We start from the raw sequence: 22,502 nt of genomic DNA, 5'->3' as shown, positions 1-22,502 counted from the left end.
TGGGCCCCCCTCTGCACTGCCCGTAGCATGGACCTGCTCCACCACTGCCACTGCCTCCTGTGACCACCGCTCCACCACTGCTGCTGCCTCCCACCGGTAAGACACCGGATTATAAAACAGTCCCCAGATTTTAAATTTTTTTACTTTTTTTTTTTTTTTTATACAGCTCTAAATTTGGGGTGCGTCTTATAATCCGGTGCGTCTTATAAAACGAAAAATACAGTATATCAACAAAAGATAAACCACAGAGGCTGCTGTGTAGGTGAGGACAGACATGCTGATTTTATACAGTAATATAAAACATAAATATAGGTTTATCTAAAGTACCAATATGCTGTTCCCGAAGGATCTGCAAAACCTGAATTAAATAAGAAACGTATATGTGATAATTAACCCTATTAGGTGAATTTCACAGGTATGCGAATATGGTGGAGCAGTTAGTAAGGACATATAGGTGTATATATGTAGAGCTGTATGCACAACGGGATCTATGAAATAACAATACTGCAATTTATGGAATTAAAGTTGTAGAAATATATAGGAGAAATGTGCATAAAGTAGAAGAATTAATAGATATATACAATTGGTAAGATGGATACAAATAATGCGCAGTATATTACCTCAGCAGCGTTAAGTAGGTTAATAGCACTGCAGCTTTTGATGTAATCCTATAAATTAATGCAGACATTGTGTACTGCTTCAAAAGCAGAGCTTGTGCAAACTGCGCTATTCCAAACAAAACCTATGTAATTATACTATTTAGGTAGGATGCACCACTGATAGTTATGGAATAGTCCTGTCCATGAAGGCAAACAGTGTGCACTACATCAAAAGACTGAACTTCTACAAACAGTGGTTTTGCAGCATGGTACACAAGGAGTTAACTCCACTAGAAGAAATGGGTTACCATTGTCAACTAAATAAGGTGACGTACTTACTGTATGATGCCCCAGGCACGTTTCATGGCCACTTCATCAGGAGGCTTGTGTTTGGGAGGACGTCACATAAAGGTCTATTAGCCAATCCTAGTTCTGGAATTGGAGGTGTGTCAGTGTCTGGACAGCCCTATGCAGTGCTCTCCTGCTGTATAGTGCATGTGTTGTCAGCGCGACCCTCTCTAAAGGGGAAATCTGGCCACCGGACAGCTGGGACACCAGCACAAGTACATATTGTCTTGCGATGAAGAGAAATAGACAGCTCCGCTCAATGAACGGTCTATGGATGAGTTACATGACACTGTGGAGGGAAAATGTCTAGTTAGGCACAATTTGGATATTTTCCCTTACAGGTGTACTCACTTTGTTGCCAGCGATTTAGACATTAATGGCTGTGTTATTTAAACAGCACAACAAATTTACACAGTCATACAAGCTGTACGCTGACTTCTTTACACTGTATCAAAGTGTCATATCTTCAGTGTTGGCCCATAAAAAGATATAATAAAGTATTTACAAAAAATATGAGGGGTGTACTCAACAAGATGAGTAATAATGAGTTGTTTCTTTCAGGCTGCGAGTGCTATAGATGCAGAAGATGGCTTGCGTTTCATGCAGGAGATGATCGAACTGTCCAGCCAGCAGCAGAAGGAGCAGCAGTTGCCTCCACGTGCAGTGCAAATAGTGTCTCACCCGTTTTATGGGAGAGTGGTGCTAACTGCTGGACCGGCACAGTTTGGAATGGACCTATCCAAGAATGTTGCAGGGGTAAATATTAATCACATCCACAAAAAAATAATGGACATGGGTGATGTGTATGATTTTACCCATCTGCACATAACTAAATAGACTAAAAAAAATCTCTGATTTGGATGGCTGTAAACACCATTTATCAAAGTGTACCAACGAGACATCATAAATGTATGTGATCAGAGCGCTTTTCCTATGACTTTAGTATGAGAAGTACGAAATCTCGCCACCTTCCAGTGATACAGGGGCTTCATGTCGTCATCCCCCTCACTAATCAAATTGCCTCTTTTGGAAGAAAAATCTTTAATGTTAATAAGATGGGAAGTGTGTTTAGTTATACCAAAATTATAACTTCCAAATTGAGAGCTTATGTTCCGGTTACTGCTGAGACTTGTAGTGTACTGCGTCAGATGGAGCTTTCTATAACTTCCGTAAATGTAATGAAGAATGGCAATGTCATCATGACCAATCCGCTCACAAACCATTTTTTTTTCCTTAGTGTCGTGGGTTTGTAGCCAAAACAGAGCCTTATAGTGGCTGCTCGGAGATGACCAATCCTGATTTAATAAACGGGAAAATTGCCCTGATGCAGCGGGGCCAGTGCATGTTTGCTGAAAAGGCCAGGAATATACAGAAATCTGGTGCTGTTGGAGGCATTGTTATAGGTGGGTACTTCAGGCCACATATTGTGGAAACATACTTAAATGTTGATTAAAATGTGTTGATTCGATAAGACAAGGAGGTTAACCTGCATTGCTGGATGCAGACTGGTCGTGATTATATCACACTGTGGCTCTTTTTAGTTCATATCATCATTGATTAGCCCCCTCTTAGATTGACTGACATAGAACAGCTCATGGCTTTACCTCATCATACAAGGCTGTCCAGTGGTAGCTTCAGATTTACAGTTTAGGATGTTCAAACTGCAGTGTACTACGGCAGAATGAGTGATCCGTGAGGAGGAGGTCGTCACACTGAAGCTGGCGGCACATCCAAGCTGTTCCTCCTGACCCCTCATACACATGAATAAGCTGCTACCAAATGATCCGGCTTCTTGATGTCCAGCATTCCATATACTTCTTTTCCTCTATCTGCGCTCAGGAAACTGCATTCACATTGGATAGATAGCGGATTCATCCAAGAAACAAAAAAAAAAAATATTTAGGGTACTTAATGAATGAATGAATGAATGAATGAACACTACCATGCTCGGGTACTCAGTACTGGTAATGAGCAGTTGGATGCTCAGATGGGCATGACTCGTATACTGAGTATAATGAAAGTCAATGGGGGGGACTCGATCATTTTTTTGGGAAATTATCCGTAAAAATACTCTAGTCCCCCATTGACTTCCATTGTACTCAGGTGGTAGTCTCGCCTATCTGGGCATCCAACTGCTCATTATGAGTACTGAGCACCCGAGCGTGGCAGTGCTCGCTCATCACTAGTGCTTATATCTGTAGATAGATCAATAAAAACATCCGCTCGTCACATAAGAAAACAAGTTCTCACAAAGAGACTGTTAACTCTGTTAATGGGAAAAAAATTACAGTTGTGGGTCTCTGAAAAAAAGACTCAAACTCAATTTTGTTTTTATAGAATGCTCAGAATTGTGATCCCTTTCATGTTACATGTTACCCTAGTGGATCTCTTGTCTATCTTTCTCCTTATTATAGAGATGCTGCTTGTAATTATTTATGATTTGATTGTAGTTTTCCAGTTCAACTATAGTAAGAATAACTGCTGTATTTTCTGTTGAGCACAGAAAGAGGCGGCGTGGATAATACCCTGACTCCAAGTTTGCAAAAAAAAAAATACTTAGATGTTGCACCTGAGGGTCTCCATATACAGCTTCGGACAAGTTTCATGTTTGTCTATTTGCCATGCTTCCTGTATTTGGCACAAGTTCTCTTGTCATAGGTATCATTTCCTTTTCAAAATCCTCTGCTCCTTTCTTACTACATTTCCCATCATTCCTTGTGCTAGGCTGTGCGCCAGCAGTGACCACGCCCCCTGTAACTTTGCCTAAACCCCATCCCCTGCCCCCCCAGAGTCACACACACACAGTACCACCATCTACAGTATAGGACACTGCAGGGATAGAAGGTATGCACAAAGCACCAACCATGACAATAACCAATAATGATCATCTCCACCTCCCCACACATGGATGGATATGTGGATGGATAGGATGAGTACAGCAGTGTGTGTGTGTGTGTGTGTGTGTGTGTGTACCCTGCTGTATACAAATGGAAGGGAAAACTGGGTCTGCGGAGTGCAGCAAGTCCCCTGCCACCCCGAACAGCAAGCCCCTCCCACCCGTACCATTCCAAAGCCTGGATCTGACATTAGATTCTCCGCCAAAGATCATTTGGCTAGGAGAGCAGCTCATATTGCTAAATAATTTGCTTTACCAAATGCTGCATTAAAGAGCTTGTCTATGGCAGTTAGATCACATGAAAGGGCAGCACGGTGGCTCAGTGGATAGCACTGCAGCCTTGCAGCGCTGGGGTCCTGGGTTCGAATCCCACCAAGGACAACATCTGCAAGGAGTTTGTATGTTCTCCCCATGTTTGCGTGGGTTTCCTCCGGGTTCTCCGGTTTCCTCCCACACTCCAAAAACATACTGATAGGGACTTTAGATTGTGAGCCCCAATGGGGACAGTGTTCCTGATGTATGTAAAGCGCTGCGGAATATGTTAGCGCTATATAAAAATAAAGATTTGATTTTTTGATTTTTTTTTTGAAAGGGACATGTAAAGTAGTGGACAACCCCTTCCCCCCCCACACCCAATTAAAAGTCATTGTTTTAGTGCAGAGGCACAATGACTGGATTATTGGTGGTAGTCAAGCAGTAGGGGCTTGTCACTGTACCATTCACAAAGTGTAGGGCCCTTTGTATCAACTACACACCTGCCTACACTGTAACACCACAACCATCAAAGGCTTATCTGGTGACAACAGTGGCTGATTCACAGCACTTTCCTTGAAGTCTCCAACATTGTTGGCGGCTGTCATCTCTGCTCAGCGTGATTAGACTTTGGTTAGTGAACTGCACTGAGGCCCACTGGTCCCTTGTTCATTTAGAGAACAGCAAATTGTGTGCAAATTACTAAAGCATTGAATAGTTGGTCATGTGTAGTCAAAAGCTTGGCGTTAACCTGAAAAGGTTAGAGCGCATTCTAGGGTCATCCCGAAATTTCACCCAAAAGCTGAATATCCCTATTTGTGAGTAGTGTGTGTATGTAGACAGACAGACAGACAGACAGACAGACCTATATTTAGATATATATATATATATATATATATATATATATATATATATATATATCTCTATCTCTATGTGTATATATATATATATATATATATATATATATATATATATATATACAGGTAGTCCTTGACTTACGACGTTAATCCATTTTTACGCGGTGTCGTAAACCGAATTTCGACGTAAGTCGAACCATACAAGCCAATGTATACCAATACCATCAATAAACACAGGTACATTAAAATATTGGGCAGTACAGTACGTTTAATAATGAAATACTGTACTGTAACAGTAATAAACAGTGCACTGTAATAAACAAAGATAATACTGTAATTCCAAAGAGAAAACATGCTTATTGGGAGGAAGGTGCTGGAGACACTGGGGCCGGTGAGTCAAGAGGGGCAGCTGAGGTAGAGGGTACAGGTACAGGATCTGTTGCAGGATCTGTTGCAGGCCTCTCTACCTTCTTGAAGTACTGCTGCAGGTTAGTTTGGAAGGAGTCCATCTTCTTCTCCTCCAAGATCTCCTTGTAACACCTAAGGGAATCCATGACTCCTCTGGCAACCCTAGTGTACCTCTCCATGATGGGATCATCAGCCTCAAACCTTGACAACCCTTCCTCTATCAGGGCAAAACCTCCTGCCAAGCCCTGCCTTGTAAATCTCTTGGGTTCTGTGGTTCGTATGTCTTCCTCTTCCTCTATCATCTGCTTCTCCAGTTGAATAAGGTCCTCAGCAGATAACTCTTCTCCATGAGATGCCAGTAGCTCTGTGACATCATTTTCCTCCACCTCCAGATTCATTATCCTACTCATATCAACAACTTCCTTTATGACACTAGTCCTTGATTCATGGACCTCTGTGACATCATTCACAAACTGGGGACACAGTTTTTTCCACACACCATTCATACTGGTCTGCTTAACCTCATCCCAGGAATAAGCAATGTTATTCACAGCATCAAGGATATTGTATGTTTTCCAAAAGTCCTTTAGAGTTAAGTCCTTATTTTTTTCAGTTGCTGTTAAAGCATTACCAATGACCCTTCGGAGGTAGAAAGCCTTGAATGTAGCAATGACTCCTTGGTCCATAGGCTGTATTAGGGCGGTGGTATTTGGTGGAAGGTAAACCACCTTAACATTAGGGTTAAAGTCATCCAGATGGGCAGGGTGTCCAGGGGCATTGTCCAGAATTAGCAACACCTTAAAGGGGATATCCTAGGAGGTACAATACCTCTCCACGCCTGGCACAAAATGGTTGGTGAACCAGTCATCAAACACTGCAAGTTTCACCCATGCCTTCCTATTAGACTTCCAGATGACTGGTAGTTGACCCTTTGAAATGCCCTTGAGTGCCCTAGGATTCTCAGCCTGATACACCAGCATGGGCTTCAGTTTGTAGTCGCCAGCAGCATTGCCCCCAAGAAGCAAAGTCAGTCTCTCCTTGCCGACTTTATGACCTGGTGCTGACTTCTCCTCCTTGGCGATGTAAGTACGGTTAGGCAAACGTTTCCAAAACAAGCCTGTCTCATCCACATTGAACACTTGTTGGGCACAGTAACCACCCTCTTCAATTATCTCAGCCAATGCTTTAGGAAACTCAGTTGCTGCTTTCTCATCAGCACTAGCAGCCTCACCTCGCACTTTAATTGTATGGAAATTGGCACGATCCTTAAACCTCATAAACCAACCCCTACTCGCCAGGAATTCTTCACTTTCACTTCCTTCCCCCTTTTTGTCTTTTCAATGTCTCAAACAGTCGCCTAGCCATCTCCTGAATATCCATAAGGCTCACAGGGATACAGCGTTGATTTTGGTCTTCCAACCAAAGCACCAATAATCTTTCCATCTCAATAATAAGCCCACTACGCTGCTTTGTTATCACTGTCGCTTTCATAGGAGCAGATCCTTTCACATGTTCAAGGATACGATCCTTATCCTTGATAATCGTAGCGACAGTAGAACGACTAAGGGGTGCTTCACACACAGCGAGCTCACTGCCGAGATCGCTGCTGAGTCACGCTTTTTGTGACGCAGCAGTGACCTCATTAGCGATCTCGCTGTGTGTGACAATGAGCAGCGATCTGGCCCCTGCTGCGAGATCGCTGCTCGTTACACACAGCCCTGGTTCGTTTTCTTCAAAGGCGCTCTCCCACTGTGACACACAGATCGCTGTGTGTGACAGCGAGAGAGCGACAAATGAAGCGAGCAGGGAGCAGGAGTCGGCGTCTGACAGCTGAGGTAAGCTGTATCCAAGATAAACATCGGGTAACCAAGGTGGTTACCCGATATTTACCTTAGTTACCAGCCTCTGCAGCTCTCACGCTGCCTGTGCTGCCGGCTCCGGCTCTCTGCACATGTAGCTGCTGTACACATCGGGTTAATTAACCCGATGTGTACAGCAGCTAGGAGAGCAAGGAGCCAGCGCTAAGCAGTGTGCGCGGCTCCCTGCTCTCTGCACATGTAGCTGCATTACACATCGGGTTAATTAACCCGATGTGTACTGTAGCTAGGAGAGCAAGGAGCCAGCGCTCAGTGTGCGCGGCTCCCTGCACACACAGCTAAGCGGTGTGCGCTCGTAACTAATGTAAACATCGGGTAACCATACCCGATGTTTACCTTAGTTACCAGTCTCCGCAGCTTCCAGACGGCTGCTCCGTGCAAGCGCAGCGTCGCTTGCACGTCGCTGCTGGCTGGGGGCTGTTCACTGGTCGCTGGTGAGATCTGCCTGTTTGACAGCTCACCAGCGACCATGTAGCGATGCAGCAGCGATCCTGACCAGGTCAGATTGCTGGTCGGATCGCTGCTGCATCGCTAAGTGTGAAGGTACCCTAAGTCCTAATGACCTGCCAATTTCTGTTGGTGTTTCCCCCTTTTCAGATCGCCTTAGAATATCCACTTTCACCTCCATAGTGATGGCCTTCCTTTTCTTTGATGAACTGTTATCAGAAGAGTCTGGCTTTCGTTTTGGAGCCATAATGAAGGGGCGCAGAACACTTGTTTTCCAATGTAACCAGGAACAGTGTACAGTGCTGGCCTCTACAGGAAGTCAGAATGAAGCGTCGTAAAAAGCGTCATAACCACGAAACCACGCAACGACGTAACTCGAGACCGAGCGTCGCAACCACGAAACGACGTAACTCGAGACCGTCGTAACCCGAGGACTACCTGTGTGTGTGTGTATATATATAAATATAAATATATATATATAATTGCCTTATTCTGTCTGTCTGTCTGTCATGCTCCAAAATTGTGTCCTTACGGTGACACAAAGCTGATTGGCCGCTGGGCTCGCCATGGCCCCGCCCCCCCCACACGGATTGGCCTCTCGCCCCGACTCTCTGCAGGCCCCGCCCCCTCACACAATACACGCTCGCTCTGGCCCAACTGACACGGAGCTCCGACTTCCAGGTGAGTACACACACACACATCAGATCACACTCACTCTCACACACACCTCACACATCACATCCACACACTCACAACATCCTGGGATATCGCTTGCTTCTACACCGGCTCCGTCACGATCCCAGCAGCGCCAGACATAACCTTGCGATGCTGGGATCTTGACGGAGCCCGTGAACGCTGGTAACCATTATACACATCGGGTAACTAAGGTCCCTTAGTTACCCGATGTGTATCATAGTTACCAGTGTACACCGGCTCCCGGTACACATGTGCAGGGAGCCGGCATTAGACTCCTCTCCCCCCAGGACTACTCCTCCTATTACAGTCCTCCTATTATACTCCTCTCTGAGTATAATAGGAGAACTATTATAGCATGGGGGATGTAGCACGATGGGGAGTGCGCTGCATGGCGGATGTAGCACGATGGGGAGTGCGCAGCATGGCGGATGGAGCACGATGGCGGGTGCGCAGCATGGCGGATGGAGCACGATGGCGGGTGCGCAGCATGGGGGATGTAGCACGATGGGGGATGTAGCACGATGGGGGGTGCGCAGCATGGGGGATGTAGCACGATGGGGAGTGCGCAGCATGGGGGATGTAGCACGATGGGGAGTGCGCAGCATGGGGGATGTAGCACGATGGGGGGTGCGCAGCATGGGGGATGGAGCACGATGGGGAGTGCGCAGCATGGGGGATGGAGCACGCGGGGGTGCGCAGCATGGGGGATGGAGCACGATTGGGAGTGCGCAGCATGGGGGATGGAGCACGATGGGGGGTGCGCAGCATGGGGGATGGAGCACGATGGGGAGTGCGCAGCATGGGGGATGGAGCACGATGGGGGGTGCGCCGCATGGGGGATGGAGCACGATGGTGAGTGCGCAGCATGGGTGATGGAGCACGTTTGGGAGTGCGCAGCATGGGGGATGGAGCACGATGGGGAATGCGCAGCATGGGGGATGGAGCACAATGGGGAGTGCGCAGCATGGGGGATGGAGCACGATGGGGGGTGCGCAGCATGGGGGATGGAGCACGATGGAGGGTGCGCAGCATGGGGGATGGAGCATGTTTGGGAGTGCGCATCTTGGGGGATAGAGCACGATGGGGAGTGCGCAGCATGGGGGATGGAGCACGATGGGGAGTGCGCAGCATGGGGGATGGAGCACGATGGGGAGTGCGCAGCATGGGGGATGGAGCACGATGGGGAATGCGCAGCATGGGGATGATGCACGATGGGGAGTACGCAGCATGGGGGATGGAGCACAATGGGGTTTGGGGATGGAGCACGATGGGGGGTGCGCAGCATGGGGGATGGAGCACGATGGGGGGTGCACACCTCCCCCCAAAACACACACACACACACACACACACACACACACACACACACACACACACACACACACACACACACACTGCCACACACGCACTGCACAACACACCACACACACACTGGGAACCACAAACACTGCCCTACACAGACACCCACACACACAGACAACGCCACACACACACAACACCCAACACACAAACACCGCGGCACACACAAATATACGCACATACCGCACAACACACACATTGCAAAAAACATACCTCCCCCCAAAACACACACACACCCCACACAAACCGCGCAACACACATACACAACGATACAGACACACAGCGCTCCACAAATAACGACACACAACGCAACACACAAAAACTGCTCTCACCCCCCGCCACACCCAGACAACACCCAGAACATGTACAGCCCCTACACAAACACTTGGTAACTACAGACAAGAACATAAAATCATACATTAACTACACATTACGTAAATTCTAGAATACCCGATGCGTAGAATCGGGCCACCTTCTAGTATATATGTATATCTCTATCCGTATTTTTCGGACTATAAGACGCACCGGACTATAAGACGCACCCTGGTTTTAGAGGAGGAAAATAGGAAAATAAAACTTTAAGCAAAAAAATGTGGTCATGACACACTGTTATGGGGCGAGGATCTGCTGCTGACACTGTTATGGGGGTAATGTCCCCAAATTCTCTACTAAGGTACCCCATCCTGGTAATGATCCTCCTGCCTTGTATATGATCCTGCTATAAACCCCCATCCTGCTTATATACCAGCATCCTGCTCATATTCCCCCATCCTATTCATATTCCCCATCCTGTTCATATACCCCCATCCTATTCATATTCCCCCATCCTGCTCATATACTCCCATCCTGTTCATATACCCCCATCCTGTTCATATACCCCCCATCCATCCTGCTCATATACTCCCATCCTGTTCATATACCCCCATCCTGTTCATGTACCCCCCATCCATTTTGCTCATATACTCCCATCCTGTTCATATACCCCCCATCCTGTTCATATACCCCCCATCCTGTTCATATACCCCCCATCCTGTTCATATACCCCCCATCCTGTTCATATACCCCCCATCCTGTTCATATACCCCCCATCCTGTTCATATACCCCCCATCCTGTTCATATACCCCCCATCCTGTTCATATACCCCCCATCCTGTTCATATACCCCCCATCCTGTTCATATACCCCCCATCCTGTTCATATACCCCCCATCCTGTTCATATACCCCCCATCCTGTTCATATACCCCCCATCCTGTTCATATACCCCCCATCCTGTTCATATACTCCCATCCTGTTCATATACCCCCATCCTGTTCATATACCCCCATCCATCCTGCTCATATACTCCCATCCTGTTCATATACCCCCCCATCCTGTTCATATACCCCCCATCCTGTTCATATACCCCCCCCATCCTGTTCATATACCCCCCCCATCCTGTTCATATACCCCCCCATCCTGTTCATATACCCCCCCATCCTGTTCATATACCCCCCCATCCTGTTCATATACCCCCCCATCCTGTTCATATACCCCCATCCTGTTCATATACCCCCATCCTGTTCATATACTCCAATCCTGTTCATATACCCCCATCCTGTTCATATACCCCCCATCCATCCTGCTCATATACTCCCATCCTGTTCATATACCCCCCCATCCTGTTCATATACCCCCCCATCCTGTTCATATACCCCCCCATCCTGTTCATATACCCCCCCCCCATCCTGTTCATATACCCCCCCCATCCTGTTCATATTCCCCCCCATCCTGTTCATATTCCCCCCCATCCTGTTCATATACCCCCCCATCCTGTTCATATACCCCCCCATCCTGTTCATATACCCCCCATCCTGTTCATATACTCCCATCCTGTTCATATACTCCAATCCTGTTCATATACCCCCATCCTGTTCATATACCCCCCATCCATCCTGCTCATATACCCCCCATCCTGTTCATATACCCCCCATCCTGTTCATATACCCCCCATCCTGTTCATATACCCCCCATCCTGTTCATATACTCCCATCCTGTTCATATACCCCCATCCTGTTCATATACCCCCATCCATCCTACTCATATACTCCCATCCTGTTCATATACCCCCCCATCCTGTTCATATACCCCCCCATCCTGTTCATATACCCCCCCATCCTGTTCATATACCCCCCCCATCCTGTTCATATACCCCCCCATCCTGTTCATATACCCCCCCATCCTGTTCATTTACCCCCATCCTGTTCATTTACCCCCATCCTGTTCATATACCCCCCATCCTGTTCATATACTCCCATCCTGTTCATATACTCCAATCCTGTTCATATACCCCCATCCTGTTCATATACCCCCCATCCATCCTGCTCATATACCCCCCATCCTGTTCATATACCCCCCATCCTGTTCATATACCCCCCATCCTGTTCATATACCCCCCATCCTGTTCATATACTCCCATCCTGTTCATATACCCCCATCCTGTTCATATACCCCCATCCATCCTACTCATATACTCCCATCCTGTTCATATACCCCCCCATCCTGTTCATATACCCCCCCATCCTGTTCATATACCCCCCCATCCTGTTCATATACCCCCCCCATCCTGTTCATATACCCCCCCATCCTGTTCATATACCCCCCCATCCTGTTCATTTACCCCCATCCTGTTCATTTACCCCCATCCTGTTCATATACCCCCATCCTGTTCATATACCCCCATCCTGTTCATATACCCCCATCCTGTTCATATACCCCCATCCTGTTCATATACCCCCATCCTGTTCATATACCCCCATCCTGTTCATATACCCCCATCCTGTTCATATACCCCCCATCCATCCTGCTCATATACTCCCATCCTGTTCATATACCCCCCCATCCTGTTCATATACCCCCCCATCCTGTTCATATACCCCCCCATCCTGTTCATATACCCCCCCATCCTGTTCATATACCCCCCCCCATCCTGTTCATATACCCCCCCCATCCTGTTCATATACCCCCCCCATCCTGTTCATATACCCCCCATCCTGTTCATATACCCCCCCATCCTGTTTATATACCCCCCATCCTGTTTATATACCCCCCATCCTGTTTATATACCCCCCATCCTGTTCATATACCCCCCATCCTGTTCATATACCCCCCCATCCTGTTCATATACCCCCCCATCCTGTTCATATACCCCCCCATCCTGTTCATATACCCCCCCATCCTGTTCATATACCCCCCATCCATCCTGCTCATATACTCCCATCGTGCTCATATACCATCCTGGTATATGGCCTGCATCCTATAGCACAGAGAGAAAAAAAAACCAAACGTTTATACTCAACTTTTCCTCACTCCCTGCAGCCGATCATCTTCCTCTCTGCACCACTGACCTGTGTGTGTGTGTGTGTGTGTGTGTGTGTGTGTGTGTGTGTGTGTGTGTCCGTTCCCCCGCAGCACGCGATGTCTTCCTGTCTGTGCCGATCAGCTGACCAGCACAGATCAGCTGACCGGCACAGACAGGAAGACATCGCGTGCTGCGGGGGAACGGCTCCACACACGGGGACGGGTGAGTGTACTGATTCACTGCACCCCGCGCTGATGATGACGCGCGGGGGGCAGTGAATACAGCCGCACATGATCACTTCAGGCTGCAATTGCCAGGGGTGATCATGCGGACCGGCTCTTTACTGTGCGCGCGTCCCCGCTCGTCCTCCCGCCCACCTGTCAGCGCCGGCTTCTGCGCTGAGAAATGGTCGGGAGGATGGGCGTGCATATGTAATGAGCGGGCCCACGTGGTCACAGCAGGCTGTTACAGCCTGCTCGTGCCCCCGATGACCCGCTCCACCGCAGCACCTCATTCCCCGCAGCCACAGTCAGACCATAAGACGCACCCCCAACTTTCCCCCAACATTTGGGGGAAAAAAAGTGAGTCTTATGGTCCGAAAAATACGGTATAAAATATAATATATAATAAATAAATAAATATATATATATATATATATATATATATATATATATATATATATATATATATAAGGGTTGTCTCAAAAATATATATATATATATATATATATATATATATATATATATTATATAATATATTTGAGACAACCCTTTAAGTAGACTTTCTGCATATTTGCATTTCTCCACTACATTTTTTTTCTCTGAAGGTAGCATACAATGTGTACTGTACTTACCAATGTAATCTTTCTACTGTTGCCGGTAAGACAAAGTAAATTTGTTCTGCTCATTCAGTAAAACATATTCGTTAAAGCCTGTACTATTTATTTCCAATCTGCTATATTTTGTGTGTAATAATCAGCATTCTGACTTACAAAAGGTCATGTAACACGTGGAAACACAAACCTACAATGCTTATTTATCAACTGTGTGAACCGACCCTGGAGTCCTCTTGTGTCTGCCTTCTATCTTCTTACCTCGTGTTTTCCTCATTGTGAACAGATGACAATGATGGTAGCAGCAGTGATACAGCTCCACTTTTCCAAATGGCTGGGGATGGGAAAAACACGGATGACATTACGATCCCCATGCTGTTTTTATTCAGCAAGGAAGGAAATATAATTCTTGATGCAATGCGTGAATATCAAGAAGTGGAAGTTCTTCTCTCTGATAAAGCCAAAGACCGAGGTAATAATATTCACATCAAGACTGTTTCTAGCATATCCTGCCTAAGGCTATGTGCGCACTAGAAATGTGAAGTTTCTCAAGAAAATTTCTTGAGAAACTTCTGCCAGTGAAAGATTTCCGGACCTGCGGAAAAAATCCGCACCAAATCCGCATGCGTTTTTGCCGCGGATTTGCCGCGGATTTGCCGCGAATTTGCCGCGAATTTGCCGCGGATTTACCGCAGGTTTGTCCCTGCAATAAATAATAAAGATAATCGATAGACAGATAATGGATAGAGGGAAAGATGGATAGATGAATAGATAGATAGATAGAGGGATAGATAGATGAATAGATAGATAGATGAATAGATAGATAGAGGGATAGATGGATAGATAGATAGAGGGATAGATGGATAGATAGATAGAGGGATAGATAGATAGATAGATAGAGGGATGGATAGATGGATAGATAGATAGAGGGATAGATAGATAGATAGATAGATAGAGGGATAGATAGATAAATAGAGGGATAGGTAGATAGATAGATAGAGGGATAGATAGATAGATAGATAAATAGATAGAGGGATAGATAGATAGATAGATAGAGGGATAGATGGATAGATAGATAGATAGATAGATGAGAAAAACCTATATAATGTTCCACCTCCCTGCATTTTCTAAGCTGGCACCCTTTAGTGACTTTCATGTGGCACTTAGGCTACTTTCACGCATCCGGTTTCTGCAATGCGGCACAATCCGGCACTTTGCATGAAAATCGCAACCGGTTTTTTTTGCTGCCGGTTGCGATTTTCCTGCATAGACTTTAATTAGTGCCGCATTGTGCCGCATGGCCTTGCGTTCCGTCCGTTTTTTGCCGCATGCGGCAGATGTAGCCGATGCGGCGGCCGGATGGAACGTTGCCTGGCACGTTTTTTCGTGCGGCAAAAAAAAACCGCATCGCGCCGCATTCGGCCGATGCGGCACATTTTTCAATACATGCCTATGGCGGCCGGATGCGGCGCGATGCGGCAATAACCGCATCCGGCCGCCGCATGCGGTTTTTGCCACTGCGCATGCTCAGTAGCATGCCGCAAGCGGCAAAAACCGGACTGGCCGCAAAGGAAAAACCTATGCAAAGGATGCGGTGTTTTCACCGCATCCGTTGCATAGCTTGCACAGCCGGATTGAGCCGCAGAGCTCAAGCCGGATGTGTGAAAGTAGCCTAAAGGGTGCTTAGCCTTGTATTTAGCCATAAAATAAATAAATAATTAAAAAAAAATGACGTGAGGTCCCCCCATTTTTTGTAGCCAGCTAGGGTAAAGCAGACGGCTGCAGCCTGCAGACCACCGCTGGCAGCTTCACCTTGGCTGATAATCCAAAACAGTGGGCACCCCACGCTGTTATTTTAAATTATATAAATAATTTAAAACAAAAAACGTGGGGTCCCCCCCATATTGGATCACCAGCCAAGGTAAAGCGGACAGCTGGGGTCTGATATTCTCAGACTAGGGAGGTCCACTGTTATTGGACACTCCCCAGCCTAAAAATAGCAGGCCGCAGCCGCCCCAGAAGTGGCGCATCCATTAGACGTGCCAATCCTGGCGCTTTGCCCCAGCTCATCCCGCGCCCTGGTGCGTTGGCAAACGGGGTAATATATGGGGTTGATGCCAGATGTGTAATGTCACCTGGCATCAAGCCCTGGGGTTGGTGAGGTCAGGCGTCTATCAGATACCCGACATCACCAACCCAGTCAGCAATAATTAAAAAATAGACAACAAAAAAAGTTTTATTTGAAAAAACACTCCCCAAAACATTCCCTCTTTAACCAATTTATTGAAAAGAGCACAATCAATTCCACGTCCGGCGTAATCCAATAAGGGGGGGGGGGGCACGGCGATCCATACCATAGTCGCTGTCCCAGTCAATGAAAAACAGAATGTTCCCCATTGGCTGGGAGAGCAATGCAGTGACCTGAGCTAACATCAATAGGTCAGCTCAGGTCACTGCAGGGGATGACGAGCGCTGCCATCAGGAGCATAGATGAGATCATTACCTTCTGTGATCATCTCCTGTACTGCTGACGTCAGCGCTGTCACTGACTTATCGCGAGAGCCCGTGACGTCACCGCTAGTGACAGTCTCGGGCCGCTCGCGAGACGGGCATAGACAGCAGTGACAGCGCTGACGTCAGGAGGCAGGAGATCGTCACAGCAGGTAATGATCTCCCCTCCTGACAGCAGCGATCGTCATCCCCGCGGCTCCCAGCACTGCCGGGTGTCAGTGTCTGCCTGCGCTGCCGCGTGACAGGCTGCTGACACTGCGGGCAGACACTGACACCCTGCAGTGCAGGCAGCCGCGAGGCCGGAGCAGGACACACACTGCACAGACACCTGGAGGTCGCACGGAAGTGCTTCTGTGCGGCGTCCAGGGAGTGTGACGTGTGTTTCCTCTGCTCCTCTTCCTGGCATAATGACATCGCTTCCTGCAAAACCGCAGGCAGCGATGGGCATTACCGCAGGTAAATCGCGGCTATTCCGGTGGTATACCGCACATCATTGCTACCTGCGGAATACCCCCGGAATACCGCAGGTACCTGCGGAAATTAATGGACATGCACATTTTCTCAAGAAAGTTTCTCGAGAAAATTTTCTCAAGAAATTTTCTTGAGAAAAATCCGCACAGTGCGCACAGCTATTTTTTTTCTCATTGAATTTCATGGGAAATGTCTGCACAAAGATTGCAGACATTTCTCAAGAAATTTCCGGGGCAAATCCGCGGGTAAATCCGCGGGAAAAAACGGTCTAGTGCGCACATAGCCTAATACCGTTTAGTTGTTCTGCCTGGATAAATATTGTTAGGGCCACAGCACTTGCTGCAATGCCGCAGCCCCTCCAATTGTTGGAAAAGCAGGCAGAAATCTCATTTTGCATTTATTTTGCATGTGGATAGCGAAACTGCCATTTATATACATATACATCTCTGCTGTCTACAAGTTTACTAATCACCACACTTGTCTTAAGGAGATCTATATTTAAAGAGGTTCTCCACTAGTTTTACATTGATAGCTATCCTTACTATAGGTCATCAATGTCTGACTGGAGTCTGACACCTGGCACCACCGCCAGTCATCTATTGTAGGTGCCGGTGGCAACTGTCGGCCGTAAATACTCAGTTTGAATTTTTCCATCAATTGATAGCAGCTGGGTACTGCACTTCCACCTACCATTTCAAATCAAGTAGGATGTGGATGTGTAGTACCTGGCCGCTATCAGAAGACTTAGGCTAAGTTCACATTTCCGGTGTTTTGCATGAGTCACAATCCGTTGCCTTGAGGAATTACGGTATCCTGCAAAATATTTTGCAGGAATCCTGTTTTTCCTCCTAGACTTCTATTAATGACTGATTGCGACTGATGATGCTGCGTTGCATTTAACTGACCGCCGGGCGGGAGCAACGCAGCATGTAACCTTTTTTGAGCAGCGCGATACGTAGGATTTTGCTGTGCATGCTCTCTCTGGCTCCCTTCCCCGTAATCAGGATACACATCGGGTAACCAAGCAATGCGCTTTGGTTAGTTACCCGATATTTACAGTGGTTACGTGTGCAGGGAGCCAGCGCTAAGCAGTGTATGCTGGTAACCAAGATAAATATCTGGTAACCAAGCAAAAAGTGCTTTGCTTATATCCGATATTTACCCTGGCTGTGCACGGAGCCCGACACTTCCCCGCTCTGCTCCCGCCTCCTCCCGCACTCAGCATGTGTACACACACACACACACACACACACACACACACACACACACACCTACCAGTCCCCGCGGCACTGACGTCCTCAGTGCCACGGCCTCGCTCGGCTCCACCCACCTCGAACTCCGCCCCCTCGCGCTCCTCCCCCCTGCACACAACGGAGTCCAACAAAGAAAATTCTGTTTTTTGTCATCCGTTGTACAACGCATCAGTCACATGCGTCAAGCAACGCATGTGACTGATGCAAAACAACGGAAATGTGAACTTAGCCTAAGCAGTACCAAAGCTCAGCATTTCTGGCCAGCACCAAGCACAGATAGTCGGTGGGGGTGCCTGGTGTCAGATAACCACTTTAACATGAAACATATTGAGCAATGAGCGCGATTCTCTTTTTAAAGGGGTTTCTGGGGCCCATGTGACATTGACTTGCAAGCCCCGTTGCCAATCAGCGCTGGACTTTCTCTGCCTTTTGGATACAGAGTGACAGCCACAGCTCTCACTTTCTGTTAAATAGTTACCATCCAAAGGTGGGATAGAGAAGCTGGCAGTGATTGGGAGTGGGGCTCGAGTGACATGGACTCCAGGAATGTGCGTTGCAACATCGCTGGAACCGAGCCTGCACTGGAGGTGAGTATAGGTTTTTTTTATTTTTATGCGGTTGTATATGGGGAATAAGAAGGGGTTGTCCAAGCAGTGAACACACCTTTTACTTTCTCCTCTAATCGGACATTTTGCACCTCAAAACTGCTGAACATGACATACACAACGTTATGTATTTTAGATAGTTTGCATCATTAGTTAGAAAGTGGCATGGCTTCATTGTGAAGGACGTGATCTAATTGTAACTGTGCCCACCAAAAAATTTACCAAAATGTTGTCATACGTTTGTAGCAGAAAGTAAGCCAAAACATAATAGCCAATGGTGTAAACTTACACATGGCAGTATAAAGATGCACAAAATTTATCAAACATGATCCACTGTGATAAATGTGACACAGCCTAAATTTTCACTGTCTAACAAGGTTTTGTAAATCGATCGGATGTAAAAGGATGAGCATCGTGGGCTTGCACATTAGTCATGAATAGGCTAATGCTTGAGGAACTGTTGAATAAACGATTTGTCTGATTAACGGCTGCTAGGTCAGTGCAGCCGTATGTAGTTACTCTGTATATTGGCTGTGGAGGTTGATCAACCTGGCCATAATGCTACTGAACACCAAGTGGCGTTAACATTTTTCAGAGATTCTTAATTCAATGGAAAATCAGTTGTGCATGAAGAGATCTTTTAATATAAGGAAACATTCCTTCCCCAACAGATCTTCATATGTGGCCATGTTCTCTTCAGACAATGATAATGTGCCATCGGCTAGGCAGCTAAGTCAGTTGTGTGTTTATTAAATGTTACCTGTTGAAAATTCATTTTGGTTAAAATCATTTGTCATTAAAGGGGGGTAGTTCGGTACCTGACTTCTTTTCTAAACAACTATCTTTATCTCTTAACCACTCTTTTGCTTTATTGTACAATAACCAACACTTCTCACTATGCTGCCAATATTGAAACATGGGGTTTTTTTTTTGTACTGTTCTTCCAGTGATTTTTTTTTTTGTTTGAGACTAGTCTCAAACAGGACGTCACATGAGACTGGGCTGCTCTCACTTAGAGGCTGCACTATCACCCCTCCAGGAACAGGACGTCATTGGTGTCGGTACTGCAGTTACTACAGTTTCTTGCATCAGTGCCCCCTGAATATGTCCTGGATTCATAGTGATGGAAGCCGTGGGAGCGGTGAGTGCAGCGTGGGCTCTCTGCAGCATCTTCTAACTGTGTAAGAAGACAGTCAGGGGCAGAGAGAATCAATGAGTGACACCAGCATCGCTCTCAAACAAAGCATCAGGAGACTGCACTTTTGTCACTCATAGCTTCTATCTCTGTCGCCCTGATGATGTCTTGTTTCAAAGTTAGGAGATGCAGTGGTGGAAAGAAGCAGAATTCTGGCACTGCACTCACCTCTCCCACAGCTTCTATTACTATGATTGCAGGACATCTTCAGGGGGCAGCAATACAAGAAACTATAGACAGGTACAGGAGGACTGAGGTCCCTGACCGCGAGGGCTCACTGTCTACAAGGGATGGGTGAGGATATAGTAGGTGAGGGTAGAGCTGGTCATGCAGCGCTGTATCAAACTGAGGGTTACAGCAGGTTGTAGGCTTGTCGGAAGTGGTGGGTCTTCAGGTTCCTTTTGAAGCTTGTCCAGGTAGGCGAGAGTCTGATGTGTTGTGCAGAGCATTCCAGAGTATGGAGGAGGCACGCGAGAAATCTTGGATGCGATGGTGGGAAGAGGTGATGAGACGGGAGTAGAGAAGGAGATCTTGTGAGGATCGAAGGTTATGTGCAGGTAAGTACCTGGAGACTAGGTCACAGATGTAGGGAGGAGACAGGTTGTGGATGGCTTTGTAGGTCATGGTTAGGGTTTTGAACTGGAGTCGTTGGGCAATAGGAAGACTGTGAAGGGATTGACAGAGAGGAGAGGTCAGGGAATAGCGGGGGGACAGGTGGATTTGCCAAGCAGCATAGTTTAGAATACATTTTAGGGGTGCGAGACTGTTAGAAGGGAGACCGCAGAGCAGAAGGTTGCAATAATCCAGGTGGGAGATAATAAAGGCATGCACAAGGGTTTTTGCAGCTTTTTGGGAAAGGAATGCATGGATCCAGGAAATGTTTTTGAGTTGGAGGTGGCAGGAGGTGGAGAGGGCTTGAATGTGTGGCTTGAAAGAGCAGAGTCTAGAGTTACTCACAGGCAGCGAGCACGTGGGGCTGGAGAGAGTAGGCAGCCATTGACATTGATGGATGTGTCAGGTGGGGGGGTTGAGTGAGGAGGAAAGATAATGAATTCTGTTTTGTCCATGTTCAGTTTTTGGAATCAAGCAGATAAAAAGGATGTAATAGCAGACAGACATTGCGGAATTCTGGTTAGTAGGGAGGGGAGGTCAGGTCCAGAGAGGTAGATCTGCGTATCATCAGCGTAGAGGTGATATTAGAGTCCCACGGCTTTCATCAGTTGTCCCTGGCCAGAGGTGTAGACGGAGAACAGAAGGGGTCCTAGCACTGAATCTTGCGGGACCCCGACAGATAGGGGGCGAGATGTGAGAGTGGGAGACGCTGAAAGTTCGACCGGTTTAAGTATGAGGAGATCCAGGATAGGGCCAAGTCTGTGATGCCCAGAGATGAGAGAATCTGTAGTAGGAGGGAGTGATCTACTGTGTCAAAGGCAGAGGACAGGTCCAGGAGGAGGAGGAGGACAGAGTAGTGTCACTTGGCTTTGGCGGTTAGTAGTTAATTAGTGACTTTAGTAAGGGCAGCGTCAGTGGAATGATGGGGTCAGAAGCCAGATTGTAGACAGTCCAAGAGGGAGCAGGAAGAGAGGTATGAGGACAATTCAAGATGGACATGCTGTTCCAGTAGTTTTGAGGCATGGGGGAGAAGTGATATGAGGCGATAGTTTGACACAGAGGAAGGGTCAATGGAGGGCTTTTTTAGGATGGGTGTAATGGAGGCATATTTAACGCATGAAGGGAGCACAACAGTTGTTAGTGATAGGTTAAAGAGATGGGTTAGGGTCGGGATGAAGACTATGGTGAGATTGGGGATGAGGTGGGATGGGAGTGGATCAAGCGGACAGGTGGTGAGATGTGATCTTGAGAGTAGTGTGGAAAGATTATCTTCTGTCATGGTGCAGAAGCTGGATTTGGAGGAAGAAGGCTGAGTAGTTATGAGGAGTGGCTGTGGTGATAGTGGGCCAAAGCTTTCTCTGATGTTGTCAATCTTCTTCTTGAAGAAAGAGGCAAAGTCTTCAGCTGAGCGGAGAGGAGAGGGAGGTGGTGCTTGGGGACGGAGGAGAGAGTTGAAAGTGTTGAATAGCTGTTTAGGGTTGTGAGAGAGAGAGGATATGAGAGATGAGAAGTTGGTTTGTTTTGCAGCAGTGAGTGCAGACTTGAAAGTGATGAGGGTCTGTTTGTATGTGACGAAGTGCTCGGCGGAATGAGAGCTCTTCCAACTGCGCTCAGCGCTTCTGGAAGCCCGTCCCAATTCTTTTAGTCTGACTCGTGTGCCAGGGTTGAATATTGATTGTGCGGATTTTTGTGTGTGTGAGGGGGGGCAGCTGATTCGAGAGCTGCAGAGATGGTGGTGTTGTATAAAGTGGCAGCAGCATCCGCATCGTGTTAAGAAGCAGGGTCTGCAAGAGGGAGAAGGGACTGAGAAGATGAGTGTAAATCAATGTGTTTGATATTTCTGCGAGGGTGTGAAAGTTTGTGGAGGGGGGGGTTTGCGTACTTGGAGAAGAGAGGGGAGAGAACGTGAGTAGGTTGTGGTCAGAAGGGGAGAGGTTAGATAGGGAACA

The 22,502-nt window shown here is 47.1% G+C and overlaps 1 protein-coding gene across 2 annotated transcripts in view; it reads left to right on the top strand.

Annotated features, from left to right (window-relative positions):
- The window catches only part of EDEM3 (ER degradation enhancing alpha-mannosidase like protein 3), a 181,345-nt gene that overhangs the window by 141,237 nt on the left and 17,606 nt on the right, over positions 1-22,502 (top strand). For both annotated transcript variants that reach the window (XM_075322020.1, XM_075322019.1), the window contains exons 17-19: positions 1,509-1,703; positions 2,185-2,350; positions 14,193-14,378. In XM_075322020.1, the coding sequence (XP_075178135.1) occupies positions 1,509-1,703; positions 2,185-2,350; positions 14,193-14,378 (547 nt within the window). The remainder of the gene's footprint in view (positions 1-1,508; positions 1,704-2,184; positions 2,351-14,192; positions 14,379-22,502) is intronic.

This window comes from Anomaloglossus baeobatrachus, chromosome 8 (assembly GCF_048569485.1).
Source record: "Anomaloglossus baeobatrachus isolate aAnoBae1 chromosome 8, aAnoBae1.hap1, whole genome shotgun sequence".
Classification (NCBI taxonomy): Eukaryota; Metazoa; Chordata; class Amphibia; order Anura; family Aromobatidae; genus Anomaloglossus; species Anomaloglossus baeobatrachus.
The sequence above is the reverse complement of the archived record's forward strand: the minus strand, read 5'-3'. Positions and strand labels throughout refer to the sequence as shown.